This window comes from Rhinopithecus bieti, unplaced genomic scaffold (genome assembly GCF_001698545.2).
Source record: "Rhinopithecus bieti isolate Rb0 unplaced genomic scaffold, ASM169854v2 scaffold_3040, whole genome shotgun sequence".
NCBI classification, from domain to species: Eukaryota; Metazoa; Chordata; class Mammalia; order Primates; family Cercopithecidae; genus Rhinopithecus; species Rhinopithecus bieti.
In genome coordinates this window covers 9,909,660-9,924,312 of record NW_016804657.1, presented here as the reverse complement: position 1 = coordinate 9,924,312, position 14,653 = coordinate 9,909,660, and the positions used below count along the sequence as shown (strand labels likewise).

General features: G+C 42.4%; 1 protein-coding gene across 2 annotated transcripts; it reads right to left on the bottom strand.

Moving 5' to 3' along the window:
- Positions 1-869: 869 nt before the first annotated feature.
- LOC108528160 (3 beta-hydroxysteroid dehydrogenase/Delta 5-->4-isomerase type 1) lies at positions 870-13,809 on the bottom strand. 2 transcript variants are annotated; one of them, XM_017869849.1, is made up of 4 exons: positions 13,733-13,809; positions 8,610-8,840; positions 4,175-4,339; positions 870-2,100 (listed from the first exon to the last, which is right to left on the bottom strand). In XM_017869849.1, exons 2-4 carry the CDS (start codon positions 8,752-8,754, stop codon positions 1,289-1,291), a joined length of 1,122 nt encoding a protein of 373 aa, XP_017725338.1. In that variant the 5' UTR covers positions 8,755-8,840; positions 13,733-13,809; the 3' UTR covers positions 870-1,288. The 2 variants fall into 2 exon arrangements, with proteins under 2 accessions (XP_017725338.1, XP_017725337.1); XM_017869848.1 differs by lacking the exon at positions 13,733-13,809 and adding an exon at positions 8,969-9,087.
- Positions 13,810-14,653: the final 844 nt, after the last annotated feature.

Genomic DNA, 14,653 nt, shown 5'->3' with positions numbered 1-14,653 from the left:
AACCAGAGGCCAGGAACGCATGTCTTTCAAAATACAATACTTCGAAAGAGTTTAGAGAAAAAAAGAGAGAAAATGTGAAAAAAAATTAAATTATGGGACCCCAAACTCATTTAGCCAAAGGGAAAAATCAAGCTGGGAACTGGGTAATGCAAACCTGCCTCCCCTTTTGGTGCCTAAATAAGATGGCTACAAGATAAAAGCTACACGTCTCCCCATATTTTGCCCGCAAGGAATTTCCTAGTGAGCTGTTAAAACTTCACCACAGCAATGCAAATTGATAGCTTATCACTACAGGTGCAGTCACCCCTGACACGAATACCTATCTGATTGTTCCTCTACCCCATTTTGTCTGCGTTATTTTATGTACAATGCAGATTCCCTGCATTTTCTCTCTGCCCCTACTGTTTATGTCATCTTATGTAAACAATGCAGATTCGCTGAGCCAGACAAAGGCATGAATGCCTATTTTTTTCCTGCTATCCCCTTACATAAAAACTGTGTGCTTCTCAGTATCCCTCTCTTTTCCCCCTTTGAATTGGAGCCCTCAAAATCATCTTTGGAGAAGGGAATAGGCCTGTCTCCTGGGCACATCTTCAAATAAATCTCTTAAAATGATTGAGACTTGTCATTTTCCTCAATTGACAGGCTTCTGATGAGTATTAAATGAGATAATATATGTCATATGTAGGTCATTTCATACATGCCTAAAACACAGTAGAGCTTATTCAGTATTCATCTGCCCTTTCTGTACCTCCCACTACTCTGCCCACCCCACAACCCTGGTTTCATGCTACTCTTCTAAGTTGGAGACGGTGATAGTTGCAAATGAAAGGAAAAGGATGAAAGTATGTATTAACAGAAACCATGCCTCTCTCCAGGTTAAGCATTAAAACATTTATTGCTCTTTACATTGAACTGTGTGAAGTAATAGGAGATGAAAGAGAAAAGAAATGCTTTCTCATTTAAGAGGGGAAATGGAGCTCTATTAGTCAAAAGAGAACCTCAAGTTAAAAGTGACCACAATCGTTCAGAATCAGCCACTGAGATTGGGTAACAGCAAATTATATTGTCTGTCCTTTGCTATACGATTAGGACAGAAAGCTTCTGGTTGGGCCAGTGACTGTGCAGATTTTGATGACACAACGAAGACAATAAGTTGGGCATTGTGTGAAAGGGAGGCAGCAGGACCTGGGCTTGTGCCCTTGTCACCTTCTGTATGAAGCCAGGAGGGTGGAGCTTGATGACATCTCCTAACAATACCCACAGGCACATCTCTGTCATCCTTAAATCACTGAGTCTTGGACTTCAGGGTCTCCTTGTGCCGGTCCACAAGGGAACCAACCCACTCCATGGTTTTCTGCTTGGCTTCCTCCCAGCTGTAGAGTGGCTTATATGCCAGATCTCGCTGAGCCTTCTTGTAAGAGAAGGTGAACACGCTATTTGACAATGTCACTGTGTGGCGGTTGAAGGGCGGTTGATAGGAGTAAACTGGGCTGAGTAGGAAGCTCACTGCTTCCAGCAGGAAGCCAATCCAGTACATCAGGGATAAAGGAAGGCTCCATCTGGAATCAAGGCAGAGGCCAAACTCTTTGCTCAGGATGTAATTAAGGTTATCATAGCTTTGGTGAGGCGTGTCATCTGAGATGTAATAGAACTGTCCTTGGACACTTGGGGCCTTCTTGGGGTCCCGCAGGGCCCTCAAGGCCAGAATGTGAGCCCAGGCCACGTTGCCAACATAGACTGGGTTGACTGTGGAGAACTTGCCAACACTTGACAGGATCCCATTGTTGTTCAGGGCCTCATTTATACTGGCAGAAAGGAATGGGCCTCCTTCCCCATAGATATACATGGGTCTTAAGGCACAAGTGTACAACGTATCACCATTTTTCAGAGTCCACCCATTAGCTGCCAGCACTGCCTTCTCAGCAAGCTTTTTGCTGTATGGGTATGGAGCGGGCCATGTGTTTTCTAGAGGCTCTTCTTCGTGGCCGTTCTGGATGATTTCCTTGTAGGAGTTGGGCCCGGCTACCTCTAGGGTACTGGTGTAGATGAAGACTGGCACACTAGCTTGGACACAGGCCTCCAACAGGAGCTGGGTACCTGCCCATGAAGAGCATGATGTCAGTGTCAGGAAATATCCCAAAGAAGCTGCAACCACGTACACAGATCCATGTGCCCCACTCCCCACTCCCAAGTGCAGTGGTTATAACAGACTCAGGGTGTATTCTTCTGTGGCTCTGACTGAGATTGGGTCATGATACAGCCATAGGAAAAACAAAATAAAAGAAACTGACATTTGGTTTCTAGAAAGCAAGAATTTCTAAACTTTCGGGTTTGATGGACCTATGTTTGTGTGGTGTGTGTGTGTGTGTGTGTGTGTGTGTGTGTGTATATATATATATATATACACTTTAATTTTGGAAAAGGACCTAGGGTAATCACTTTATATTTTGCCAAGTAAGGATACTGAAAAAGTATGAGTTGTCATCAATACAATTAAAGACAGACCATTTAAAATCTAAAAAATCTGAGAATATGAACAGTCCCAGTCAGTCCTTAGGCAAGAAAGGACAGTGAAAGAATTTGCATTACACACACAAATTCACAGTTGAATATAGGCAAGATACATTCTTAGATATACATAGAATTGCTGGTATTTTTCTCATTTTGCAATGGATTAATAAAACTTTGTTACAAAGACCATCTCTGGAGTCATTGAGCAAACAGTGGGTTGTGGGGAGATGCTGGAAACCCACACTCTTTTTCCTGATTGTGTGTTCCTTGGGAAAGCAGCTTCTAATTCTGGCGCCGACTCTGTTTACCCAGTTATATAAAGTGGGGGTGATAAACTTTCCTTTAAACCCTGCCCTGGCGTTTCCTGTGGAGCCTGGTGGAGAACTGCAGAGAGGAGTGTGGCCTCTGCTGATAACACCTGCACTGGGAGGACCTGTCAGCATGCCCTGAGCTGTGTGGAAGCAAAGTTCATGGAGGTATCTGGAGTGCCTTCCCTTGAAGAAGGAAGGGATTTCCTAGGCTAATGATCATTTTTTATTTACTTATTTTTGTATTCTTAGCCATTTTTAAAGTCTCTCTGCAATTTGAGTTTCTGGAGACAGCCTCATGAAATGGCCATCATTGTGAAGCATTTTCTAAGTCTGGGAGTGATAATGGTTTTAAGAAACAGATGCCTCTAACACTTCCCCTGTCATTTGTTATCCCCTGTTTTTGGGAGCTGTGGAAAGTCAACATTAAAACAAAAAAACTGTTTACTCTTAGCACACTCCTCGAACTGTAGTGGTACTTAGGGGTATGGCTATGTAGAAACTGGTAAGGGTTTTTTTTTTTAGGTAGTGCTAGAGACTCAAAAGCAATTAGTTGCTTTATAAGAGTTTGAGTAGACTGAATGTGGAGGGCCAGGCCAGCGGTGGGGTGCTGTGGTTTGAAGAGACTGGGCTGTGGGAGTCAGAGGGTGAGACTACATGGCAGTCTCCTTAAAAAAAAGTGGATCAAATGAGGGTGCACTTTGGGCACCTGGCTAGAAATGGCTCTGTAATAGTAGGCCCTGTGGTGAGCTGAAGAGATTGTATTCTGGACACTGGAAACTCTTATTGTTAAGAAAATATTGTGGGAAGGCATGTGCTGGATAATTGTGTCCTGACAGGCCTCTGTGAACCAGCTTCACTAGTTCTCTCGAGAGGACTTCTTCTTTGAGTTGGGCAGGAGGGCTCTGAATGTTCTCATCAGCCTACACACAAGGTTCAAAATGATGACTATGGTGGCACCTGGAAGGTCTGATACTGGCCCGGAGAGCCAAGGAGTAGCTGGATATCTTGAGTTTGAAGTTGGAGTTTAGTTGACTTTTGATTGGGGCCACAGTAGAAAGAGCTTCCACAGCCTTTGGAGTCACACAAGAGTGAGTTTAAAGTCTAACGCTCCTACTTACTTACTTAACTGTGGGGCCTTGGAAAAGTTACTTGCTGTCTCTCAGCCCTAGTTTTCTCATCTAAAAAACTGAGGATACCAGCCTGGAACTCCCCAGTCAGTAGTGACCAGCAAAGGCACTTGGCCCAGAGCTCAGCAGGTGTTCAATGGAGTGACTTCTCTTCCCTTTCTTGTCCTTCTTTCTGAAACTCATTTAACCAACTTGCTTTATCTCCTCCCCAGGCTACCGTACCTTTCACATTGACATTCATGATGGACTGTCTGTGAGTGACACCAAAGACATCAATGATACAGGCGGTGTGGATGACGACCGAGACGTCCTGGCAGGCTCTCTTCAGGAATGGCTCATCCAGAATGTCTCCTTCCAGTACAGTCAGCTTGGTCTTGTTCTGGAGCTCTGTGTGAACACAGGTCAGGTCATTGGAAAGCTTTCAGGATCTGGTTGGGAAGTTTTCTGATAAAGGTGATGTTACATAGGTGTTCCAGGACGGTGAGAGCGGGGTGTTAGAGTGGAGGGTGTACATTCCATAAAAGGAACAAGCAAACAAAAGCACAGAAATCAGCATGTGTAGCAGTTTATTGGGAAAGAGCAAACATCTTTTTCTACCCCATCTTATTCCAGAAAAGTAATGTGAGAAGTGAACTGTCACATGTCCCTGGAATATAAGCATTGCTAGGGTCATGGGAGACTCACCAAATTTTTATGGAGAATAGTGATTGTGGAGAGTTGGGTATAAGAGGGAAAGTTTGAATTTAATTCTGTAGGTAATGAGGAATCATGTATAGAATTATGATTTTGGGTCTCCAGCACCATGTCAAAGAAAAACCCTTATTTTTGTTGGAATCAGTAGAGAAACAGGCTGGGCATAGTGGCTCATGCCTGTAATTCCAGCTCTTTGGGACTCTGAGGTGGTGAATCACTTGATTTCTGGAGGTGGAGGTAAGGCTGCAAAACATGGCAAAACTCTGTCTTTACTAAAATTACAAAAATTAGCCCGGCATGATGGCAGATGCCTATAGTCCCTGCTAATCACAACCCTGAAGCGGGAGGATGGATGGAGTCCGGGGGGCAGAGGTTGCAGTGAATTGAGATTATGACACTGTACATTAGCCTCGGTGGCAGAGAAAGACTCTGTCTCAAAATACTCTTACTACTAATAATACAAGAGAAACAGACGCAGAGTAGTGGCATAGGAAATTTACCTTGGCTTGAGGATATAAAACGGACTGGTATAGGGGATAGGAGAAATCCAGGTGATCAAGAGACTAATCAGAATGTCTGTGCCAAAGCTTAGACGAGGGCTGGAGGCAGGGTCCAGCAGTGGAAGCAGAGGAGGGGAGAGATACACCAGGTTTGAATTTCAGACCTTACCTTGAAGTAGGTCCTGGTACCTACTGGATCTGGGCTGAGAGGAAAAGGAGACAAAATCACCCCTATGGTTTCCTGCTTGGGCAATTGGGAGGAGAGTGGAGCCATTACTCAGGAATTGCAGATGGGCTTAAATGATGAATTTCATTGAGAAATTTTTATCAGATATCATAAAAAGCAGATAGCAATGCGGAAAATGAGTTAGCCACTGATGAACTAACATCTCAGCTGTCTAGTGTCTAGCCAAGGGCAGCAGATATAACATCCATATCTTCAGGCTCCTCTGAAATCCACAGGCAGTAACGCTGCCAGTAAAGCTGTCACCTAGAATTAGCCCCAAAATGAACACCATGCTACATGGAGCTCAGATAAATACTCTATACTCATTTGTGCTTTATGATCTGCATACAGCCCACAGCTTGCTTCTTTCCTTTTACAGCTATCTCGTGAGGTAGCTATTCTCAGTCCTACTTTATTGGTGAGGAAACTTAGGCTCAGAGAGGTTAAGGGACAGATCTAAAGTCAGTTTTCTAGTGAAGGCTCAAATCTGCCCATGCCACCTGCCATTTTTGGACCCTGTACACCAGGTGCAGGACTAGCTGTTTAGAATCAACTTTTCTGAGAGAGTAAGAATAAGCCAGTTTAACTGAAATTGCCAACAAAGGCCAAAGAACAGTGACAACAAAATTCGGAATGAAAAATTAAAGGCTGGAGAAATTCCTTCCTGGGGTACAGGCGGGACCATTTGCTCTCCTGATGCTTCTGCCTTGTTTTGTCTACTCCTAGCCCCTTCCCACTGTCAGGCAACTCCAAGAAGGCCCTGCAATGGTGGAGTCAGGGAAGAGGCTGCTGGGAAGGAGGTGGATGTGAGCCCGAGAGCGGAATTTTCTCTGGTTGTATTTCCACCTCTACCTTTTCTACTCCCTTTCTCTGCTTCTCCTTTACTGCCGACTTTAGACAGACTAGCTCAAAGGAATTACCATCTCAAAGCGGAAGAAGTCCAAAGCTGATAGAAAATGACTCTTCCCCAGTGAGTTCCCAGGGATCTAGAGAGACCAGAAAAGGGAACTTTTTTGATGGAGCCATAGCTCCCTCCTTCTCCAAGGCACTGTGGACTTGGCAAGTGTTTTATGTAGACTAAATGCAGTTGCTTTTGTGGTGTGTGTTGGGCTGGAGGGAGGCTCAGAGAAGCTGCTAGATAAACTACTGCTTAAGGGCACCGACGCTGCACTAGACTGCCTGGGTTCAAATCCAGCCTCGCCATAATCTAACTGTGGGACCTTGGACAAGTTGGTTAACCTCTCTGTGCCTGTCTCCTCACCTGTAAAAAAGGAGGATAATAATATTACCGATCTCATAGGGTTGTTATGAGGAGTAATGAGCCTGCACATACAAAACCTTTAGCACAGTGCCTGGGCACAGAAAGAACACTGAAAAGATTCTCTGTTTTTATCTTCATACAGACCTCTGCCCATCTATTATATCCCCCGCATTTTCACCATAGGAAAACTGTTCCTCTAGGCTGAGCATTGCTTTTTCCTGGTATCAGATGTTAGATTGCAAATATTGCTGAGACATAAGGAGTACAAACATTTAATATTTGTCATTTGTTAATATTTGTTTTTCAAAGACACCATTAGAACAGAGAGTGAGGCCAGGTGCGGTGGCTCAAGCCTGTAATCCCAGCACTTTGGGAGGCCGAGACGGGCAGATCACGAGGTCAGGAGATCAAGACCATCCTGGCTAACACGGTGAAACCCCGTCTCTACTAAAAAAAATACAAAAAATTAGCCGGGTGAGGTGGCGGGTGCCTGTAGTCCCAGCTACTCAGGAGGCTGAGGCAGGAGAATGGCGCGAACCCGGGAGGCGGAGCTTGCAGTGAGCTGAGATCCGGCCACTGCACTCCAGCCTGGGCGACAGAGCAAGACTCCATCTCAAAAAAAAAAAAAAAAAAAAAAAAAAAAAAAAGAACAGAAAGTGGAGGAAATTGGACATTTGAAGAGGTCAGAGAAGAGTGAAAGAAGAATAGAGTGTCAAGGGCAGCTTCTGTGTGAACAGGGAAGGACCTTCTAGGCAGCCAGAACCTGCATGAAGACACATAGTTCACCCAGTCACCTGGATAGATGATTAGAGTGGGGGTGTTAGAGTGGAGGGTGTACATTCCATAAAAGGAACAAGTAAACAAAAGCACAGAAATCAGAATGTGTAGCAGTTTACTGGGAAAGAGCACACATCTGGGAGGAGGACAGAGAATTGGTTTGGGGCACACAGAGAGGCAAAGGGAGAGACTGAAAACCTACTTTGCCAAGGATTAGCCCCAGGGTCAAGTGATGAAGCCTCTGGAATGAAGCTCTGGTCTGAGCTCTGCTACACATTAATCAGCTGTTTTTGGCAAGTTACTTTATGTTTCCAGAACTTGATGGGCTCATTGTCTAGTTGGAGGTGACCCCTTTTCTACCTTCCTCACAGGATTATTTGCACAAAGAGTTACTACAGCAAAATCTGCAGTCAATTTCTTTGGGATATTGAGCAACAGAGACAAATGGTTTTTTAAAAAAGGCTATGTATGAGAAATATAAATGAGGCATGCTGGCCTCATACTGCCTTTTACTCTGTCTCTGCTCTGTGCTATGCACCTGTGCACGCTTTCTTTCTCTCTCTCTCACTGATGATCTCTCTCACTCTCGCTCTCTCTCTCTTGCTGATGCTCTCTCTCTCACACTATCTTTCTCATTCATTCTCTTTCTCATTCTCAGTCTCTGACTTCCTTTCCCCCTCATTTTCTTTCTCTCTTTGACACACACATACACTTACACACACACCTGTACCTTCACTTCCTTTTATTTTGCCTTCACTAAAGATGCTAAAGAAGTTATAAAATGAAACAAAGCCTGGGGTAGTCTAGAGAGGCAGGGACCCACTGGTGAGGTCTCCACTGTAATGGTGTCCTTTGTGAATGTTGCACAGCAATCGCCAAGACAAAAAGCTTCAGAACATAAGAGTTGTAGACAAGAAAGAGAACTCATGTGTGATTTTCTAGAAGAGAAGAAAAGGGGCCTTGAGGCTGACATGGCTGCCTCTCAAGTTCTAGGTCAGGGCCAGAATCCAGTCTCTGGACACCCCATCCAGTATCTTTTACCCTATACCATTTTATACTGTTTCCTTTCTGATGACTTTAGATGTGTGATTGGCTTTCATTTGGCTACAACTTTCCGTAACTTGCTAGACAAGGTCAACCTCCCCACACCCATGCGGAGTTTAAGATGGAGCCACAGACCCATGACTCAAGTTTACTTACTGGAAAATTCCTCCCTCAGTTCTGGTCTGAAGGCCTTGTCCAACACCCTGATCTCCTTCAGCTCCTTCTCCTCCACCAAGAGGTGGACAATCCTCTGACCCAGAAACCCTCCTGCTCCTGTCACAAGGCAGCTCCAGCCCGTCATGGCCAATCCAAAGTAGCAGGAATCACTCGCCAGGAAACAGAAGATGCTGGAGAGCAGATCTGATTCTAGTGTGACCCAGAAGAGGGCTAAAAACAGAGGTAAAATGGTTATACACTCATGCAGATGCCTTATTTTCCTCCACCCCATTTTTTACAAAAATTCCATGACCCCACTACTGCCAGGAGTAGTTGAAAGAAAAGGAAAAAGCTCTAACCGTAAGTTAGATTGTTAAAACCTGGACAGAGGAGTTGGAGTCCTCATTGCCTCATCCCTGGAGGAAGGACTGGAGCTTTATGCTCTGTGGCTTCTGGCTCAGCCCTTGTCACCTTGAACTCCTGCCACATACTCATTGCTCCCTCCTCCTCCAGGATCCCTTTTCTCAGAATAATAGTGACCTTTAGGTTATATCTCTAATTCTTCCCAGGAACAGGAAGAGAAATCCAATCTTAAGGCCACAGTGTGATAAAGAGTCTTGGGTTTAGCCTTAACAGAACACTGGTTAGTTGATACCAGCTGTCTGGGATCCGCAATCTGTGAACTTAAACCAAACTGGGAGAAGTCTCCAAGGGCAATGTAATTGTCCTTGTGCAGTAATTCCACCTGGGGGGAAATCTATTTTAGCCCATTATCGCCTCTCTCAAAATGTCGTTTGAAATGTTGCTGCTGTTTTGCAAAGTTTAGAAATTTACAATGGTGACAGCTCCAATCACTAAGTTTTATGTGAGATGACTTTCTTTTCCACCCAATATATCCAAACCTCAATTGCAATTTTTCTCTGGAGAGCTCTGAGTTCCTAATGGAAGAACCTCATTGAAGGAAAGGTATCTAGTGATAACGAATTAATTATATGGCATGCCCAATGACTCTAATCATAGATATTTGCACTTATCTTATATTTTTGGCTGCAAAACCATTCTTAGCAAATTGTTGAACTGAAGATGCTGTGAATGCTTCTGAAACCTATGCCCCAGTCTGCCCAAACACCACTGCCATAAACCCCCCAAGACACCTTTCTCTACTTAAAAAAATAGAGATGTAGTTTACACACATTACAAGGCCCAGATTTTAAGCGTTCAGTGTACACACTTAAGTATTCAGTGTCAATGAAGCTTGACAGTTATATATGTCCATGTAAGTACCACCAAAAAGAAGATATAAGCCATTTCCTTCACTCCAGAAAGTTTTTTTCTGCCTGTTCTTAGTCAATTCCCTGCCCTCCCCTCAGTTTACCTGGTGGGCAATTACTTTCTGTAATTCTGTAATGGAATCACAGAATTCCCATTTTATTCCTATATTTTCCTGATTTTTGTTCTAAGATCTCTGTGGTTCTGGATATATATTTAAATATAAAATCATTCTGAACTGAATTTTTGTGCATGGAGCACAGAAAATTGGCCACTGATTGTCTCTGTTGTTTGTTCATTTTCTATTTCATGTTTTCATTATTTTTATTATTGGCTTATATTTATTAACTTTGGGTTTATTTTACTCTTCTTTTTCAGGGTTCTTATGATGAAAGCATAGATAATTGACTTTACTCCTTGGCTCATTTCCACTATAGGCATTTAAAGTTGTAAAATTCTCTCTAAACACTATGTTCGCTGTATCCAACATTTTGATTACTCAGTCACTGATGTTTTGGATTTTTTTCTTGTGATGTCTTCTTTGACCCAAGTGTTACTGAGAAGCATGTTGCATGTTTTCTAAAATTGATTTTCTAGATATCTTATTGTTATGGACTTCTAATTAAATACTATTGTGGGTGGAGCATATACTCTTTATGATTTTGATTCTTGGATATATACTGATATTTGTTTTATGGTCCAGCATATGGTCTATGTTGGTGAAAATGCCATAAGCACTTGAAAAGAATGCTTTCTGAAGTTGTTGGAAGTAATATTCTACAAATGATTTAGCTTGACACTCCACTCTGTGTCTTGTCTTTCTCCTGTGTTGTAGACATTCACCTTCTACTTGGAACCTGGCTACCAATGCTTCAAACATACTTGCCTAGGAAAGGTTGGCCCTGTGATGCAAGATGTAGCAGCTTGTCCTCTGAAGCTCTCAGAAATAGACACAGGCCCTGGGTCTTGCTGAGACTTGTGGAGTGCTATCTGAAACCGTCCAGGTGCATCACACACCATGCCTGCTGTATCAGAAGCTGAAGTGCACCTTACAGACCCCCATCACCTTCAGGGTGGGAACGAATGTTCCTTCAGCTGTTGAGAGTTCTGGAGGCTCTTAGATTTCAGCCAGTGTCTCTTGGAGTCTCTGAGTAAAAGCAATAACTGTAAGCTTTCTTTAAACCCATAAATATTTTGCTTTCTTTAGGAGAGTGAGCAGTAAGACAAAGAGCAAGGCTGATGGGGGCCACTCTACCAACTTTCTGTTTTTAAACAGCTTTACTGAGGTATAATTGACATATTATAACATTCCGCTGTTTTAAGTGTACAGTTCAATTATTTTCAGTAAAATTTTAGACTTGTGTGACCATTACCATGATCCTGTTTTGGAACATTTCTATCTTTCCTAAGAAATCCATCATGCTCATCAGTCGCCACCCCTTATTCCTAACCCCCCAGCTCTAGGCAGCCCCTACGACTTCCTGACTCCACAGATTTGATTTTCTGGACACCATACAACTGGAATCATGCAATATGTGGTCTTTTGTATCTGCCTTCTTTCACTTAGCTTAGTATACTCATGTGGTTCCTTTATGTTGTAGCACATATCAATATTTCATTCCTTTTAGGTGGCAAATTCTATTAAATTGTATGGATGGCTGCCATCAGTTAATTGACTGATAGATATTTATGTGTTTCCACCTTTTTTTTTTTTTTGAGACAGAGTGTCACTTTGTCACCAGGCTGGAGTGCAGTAGCACTATCTCGGCTCACTGCAACCTCTGCCTCCTGGGTTCAAGTGGTTCTCCTGCCTCAGCCTGCCAAGTAGCTGGGACTACAGGTGCACGCCACATGCCCAGCTAATTTTTGTATTTTTAAGAGAGACAGGGTCTCACCATGTCAGCCAGGATGGTCTCACTCTCTTGACCTCATGAACCGCCCGCCTCGGCCTCCCAAAGTGTATTATGGATAAAGCTGCTATGAATATTCACAGTCATGTGTTGTGTAGAAATACATTTTTATTTCTTTGAGGTATTCAGGAGTAAAACTGCTAGGTCATATGGTAAGTGCATCTTTAATGTTGTAAGGAACTGCTAAAAGGTTTTAAACACGGTGGCCTGTCCCATCAACAATGCATAAGTATTTTAATTTTCCCACATCGTTGTGCTTTCACTTCCTCCAATTGTTATTGTCTTTTTTATTATTATTATAGCATTCTAGTTGGTAAGAAGTGGTGTCACGTTGTAGTTTTAATTTGCATTTCCCTGCTGACTGATGATGCTGACCATCTTTTCATGTACTTTATTGGCCATTACTACACCCTTTTGGTGAAATGGTTATTCAAATATCTTGCTCATTTTAAAATTGGGTTATTTATCTTTTTGTTATTTAGTTGTGAGTGCATTTAACATTCTGGATATGAGTCCTTTATCAAATATATGATTTAAATTTTTTTCCTCCAGTCAAAAGTGGCTTATCTTTCCACTTTCTTATTGATATCTTTTAACATGCAAACATTTTTAGTGTTGATCATGTCTCAGTTTTCAACTTTTTTCCTTCTACCAGGAAAATTTGGGCTTTTGCCTAATCCAATGTCATGAATATATTAATTTCTGTTTTCTTCAAGAAGTGTATAGTTTAGCCCTTACATTTAGGCCTATAATCCACGTTGAGGGAATTTTTGCTTATGTGTGAGTTAATGGCCTAAATTTGTACGACCAATTGATTTTGACAAAAGTAAATTCAATGGAAAAAAAAGACAGTCTTTTATACATGCGATCCTGAGACAATGAAATTGTCCACATGCTCAGAGAAGGTCAGCATGCTGTGTAAAGTGATGCCCATCTGAGTTACCACCTATTGGCATCAGAATTTGTAAAGAATTTCTCAATATGATAATCATGGGTTAAATAATATTCTGTATTACGGAAACTCACAAAGATTACTGATTAGCAAAAGAAGAGGCGGCATGATTTCCCCATCCTCTTATCTTATGCTGAGGCATAAATTGTTAGGAAATTGCTGGGCTAACAGTGTGAGTCTTCATTCAGTGTAGGAACACTAGTCTCCCTTATTATAACTTTTTATGATGTAAGAACAAGGACACAGTTTTATCAAGGGAGGAACACAGGCTGTTGGCGTGAAACAGTCTGGATTTATGTGCCAGCTATTCACAAGATTGTCTGGGAAAATCAACTGCCCAGCACCTAGAGTCCTTGGGACTCATGCAAAGAGTTTCCTTTTTCTTAGGGGAGAAAGCCACCCATTCTACAGGGAGCTATATTAGGCACAGTCCCTCATGCTGGGAAAAGGAAAATCCCTCTTCTTGGCCAGCTTATTAAAATTCTGTGTTACTTTAGGATAATTACACCCCTTGTGCTAGTCCTAGAGAGGTCAATTTGTATGTGAGAAGCATAGAATAATTTTTAAAGGCACAGAACTAGATGAAATAAGCTAGGGTAATAATATTCATGGATAAAAGGAAAAGTTTCTGGACTGAATCCTGGAATAGACATATCAACATTTAGAGGTTGAAAAGAGGAGGAGGGGCCAGCAAAAGATACTGAGTGGAAGTGGGTGGCAGGAGGAAAATTAGGAGGGGATGGCATTGTAAAAGTCAACTGGAGAAAGTGTTTCAAGAGGAGTGTGGTCCACTATGATGGATGCTGCTGATGCATCAAATACAATAGGAAGAGAATTGACCATTGGTTTTGGCAACATGCTAAGTAATTTGGTAAGAGCAATTTCCTTGAATATTTGGGTTGAAAGTTCAACTGGAAAGTACAACACACAATTCATCTGCGCGTTGAGGAGTAGAAGGGAAAAGTGAAGAGAGTGACCATTAAAAATAGTACCTGTTCATCAAGAAGCTGTACCATGACGATCTCAGTAGAAAGGTGTTACGGCCAGTGGAGTTGAGAGTTCATTTTTGTTGTGTTGTCTTAAAACTGGACTACTCCTTTATTGATCGTTAGCACCCTGTACAGAGTAGAAGTTCAAACATTGTTGAGTGTTTGACTAAATAAAATGTCTATGTCTCATACATCTTCTTATTATCATGAGAATTCTCACAACATCTGACATGTAATAGGAACTTAATAAATGTTTATTTAATAAATGAATGGAAAGATTAGTGAACAATCAAGGACTCTAGAATGTCTTAGTGCTTTTGAAAGGTAGTGCTTATGAACTAATACACAAAAGGAAATAGAAGAGAATAGTGACCACACAAATGAAAATACTGGAAAGTTTCTCATACTAATGGCAGACTGGGACCATTGCCCAGGCCAAAGCTGTTTGCCAAGGAGAAGCAATTTTCTTCCCATTCAGAGGATGGATATGAATAGGTTCCCAGGTATTTGAAGTGTATTGGAAGAGCCAGTTGTTAGAAGTAAGGAAGAATGGGCCATTCCCCACACCATACAGGTAGAGCTGGGGCCAGAGCTTTTGGTTTATAGGAGCTCAACTTTGCTGTCTTTCCCAGAAGGCCTTCGAAATGAGGAAGGAGAAGGGTTTAGTAAAATCTCATTTCCATTTGCTACTTACTATGCTGTCTGCCAATTATCTTGGTGGGGGAGGTCACATAGATGGCATTCAACCAGGTGCTCCAGAGGCTGACAATAATGGTATGATAGCCAGCCTCCAAGGTGGCACCATTGATCTCCACCTCCTGGTATTCATACCCTTGATTTGTTCTTTTTGCTTAGTCTTACTTTGGCTATGCAGGCTCTTGTTTGATTTCATATGAATTTTAGGATTGTTTTCTCTAGTTCTGT

Excerpts from the sequence above, each read along its gene's own strand:
- LOC108528160 (XM_017869849.1), bottom strand. The coding sequence starts at position 8,754 with ATGACGGGCTGGAGCTGCCTTGTGACAGGAGCAGGAGGGTTTCTGGGT. Across the intron at positions 4,340-8,609 it reads ACTGAGGGAGGAATTTTCCA|AGCTCCAGAACAAGACCAAG; the intron begins GTAAGTAAACTT and ends GTGTTCACACAG. Across the intron at positions 2,101-4,174 it reads CATGAATGTCAATGTGAAAG|GTACCCAGCTCCTGTTGGAG; the intron begins GTACGGTAGCCT and ends CTTCATGGGCAG.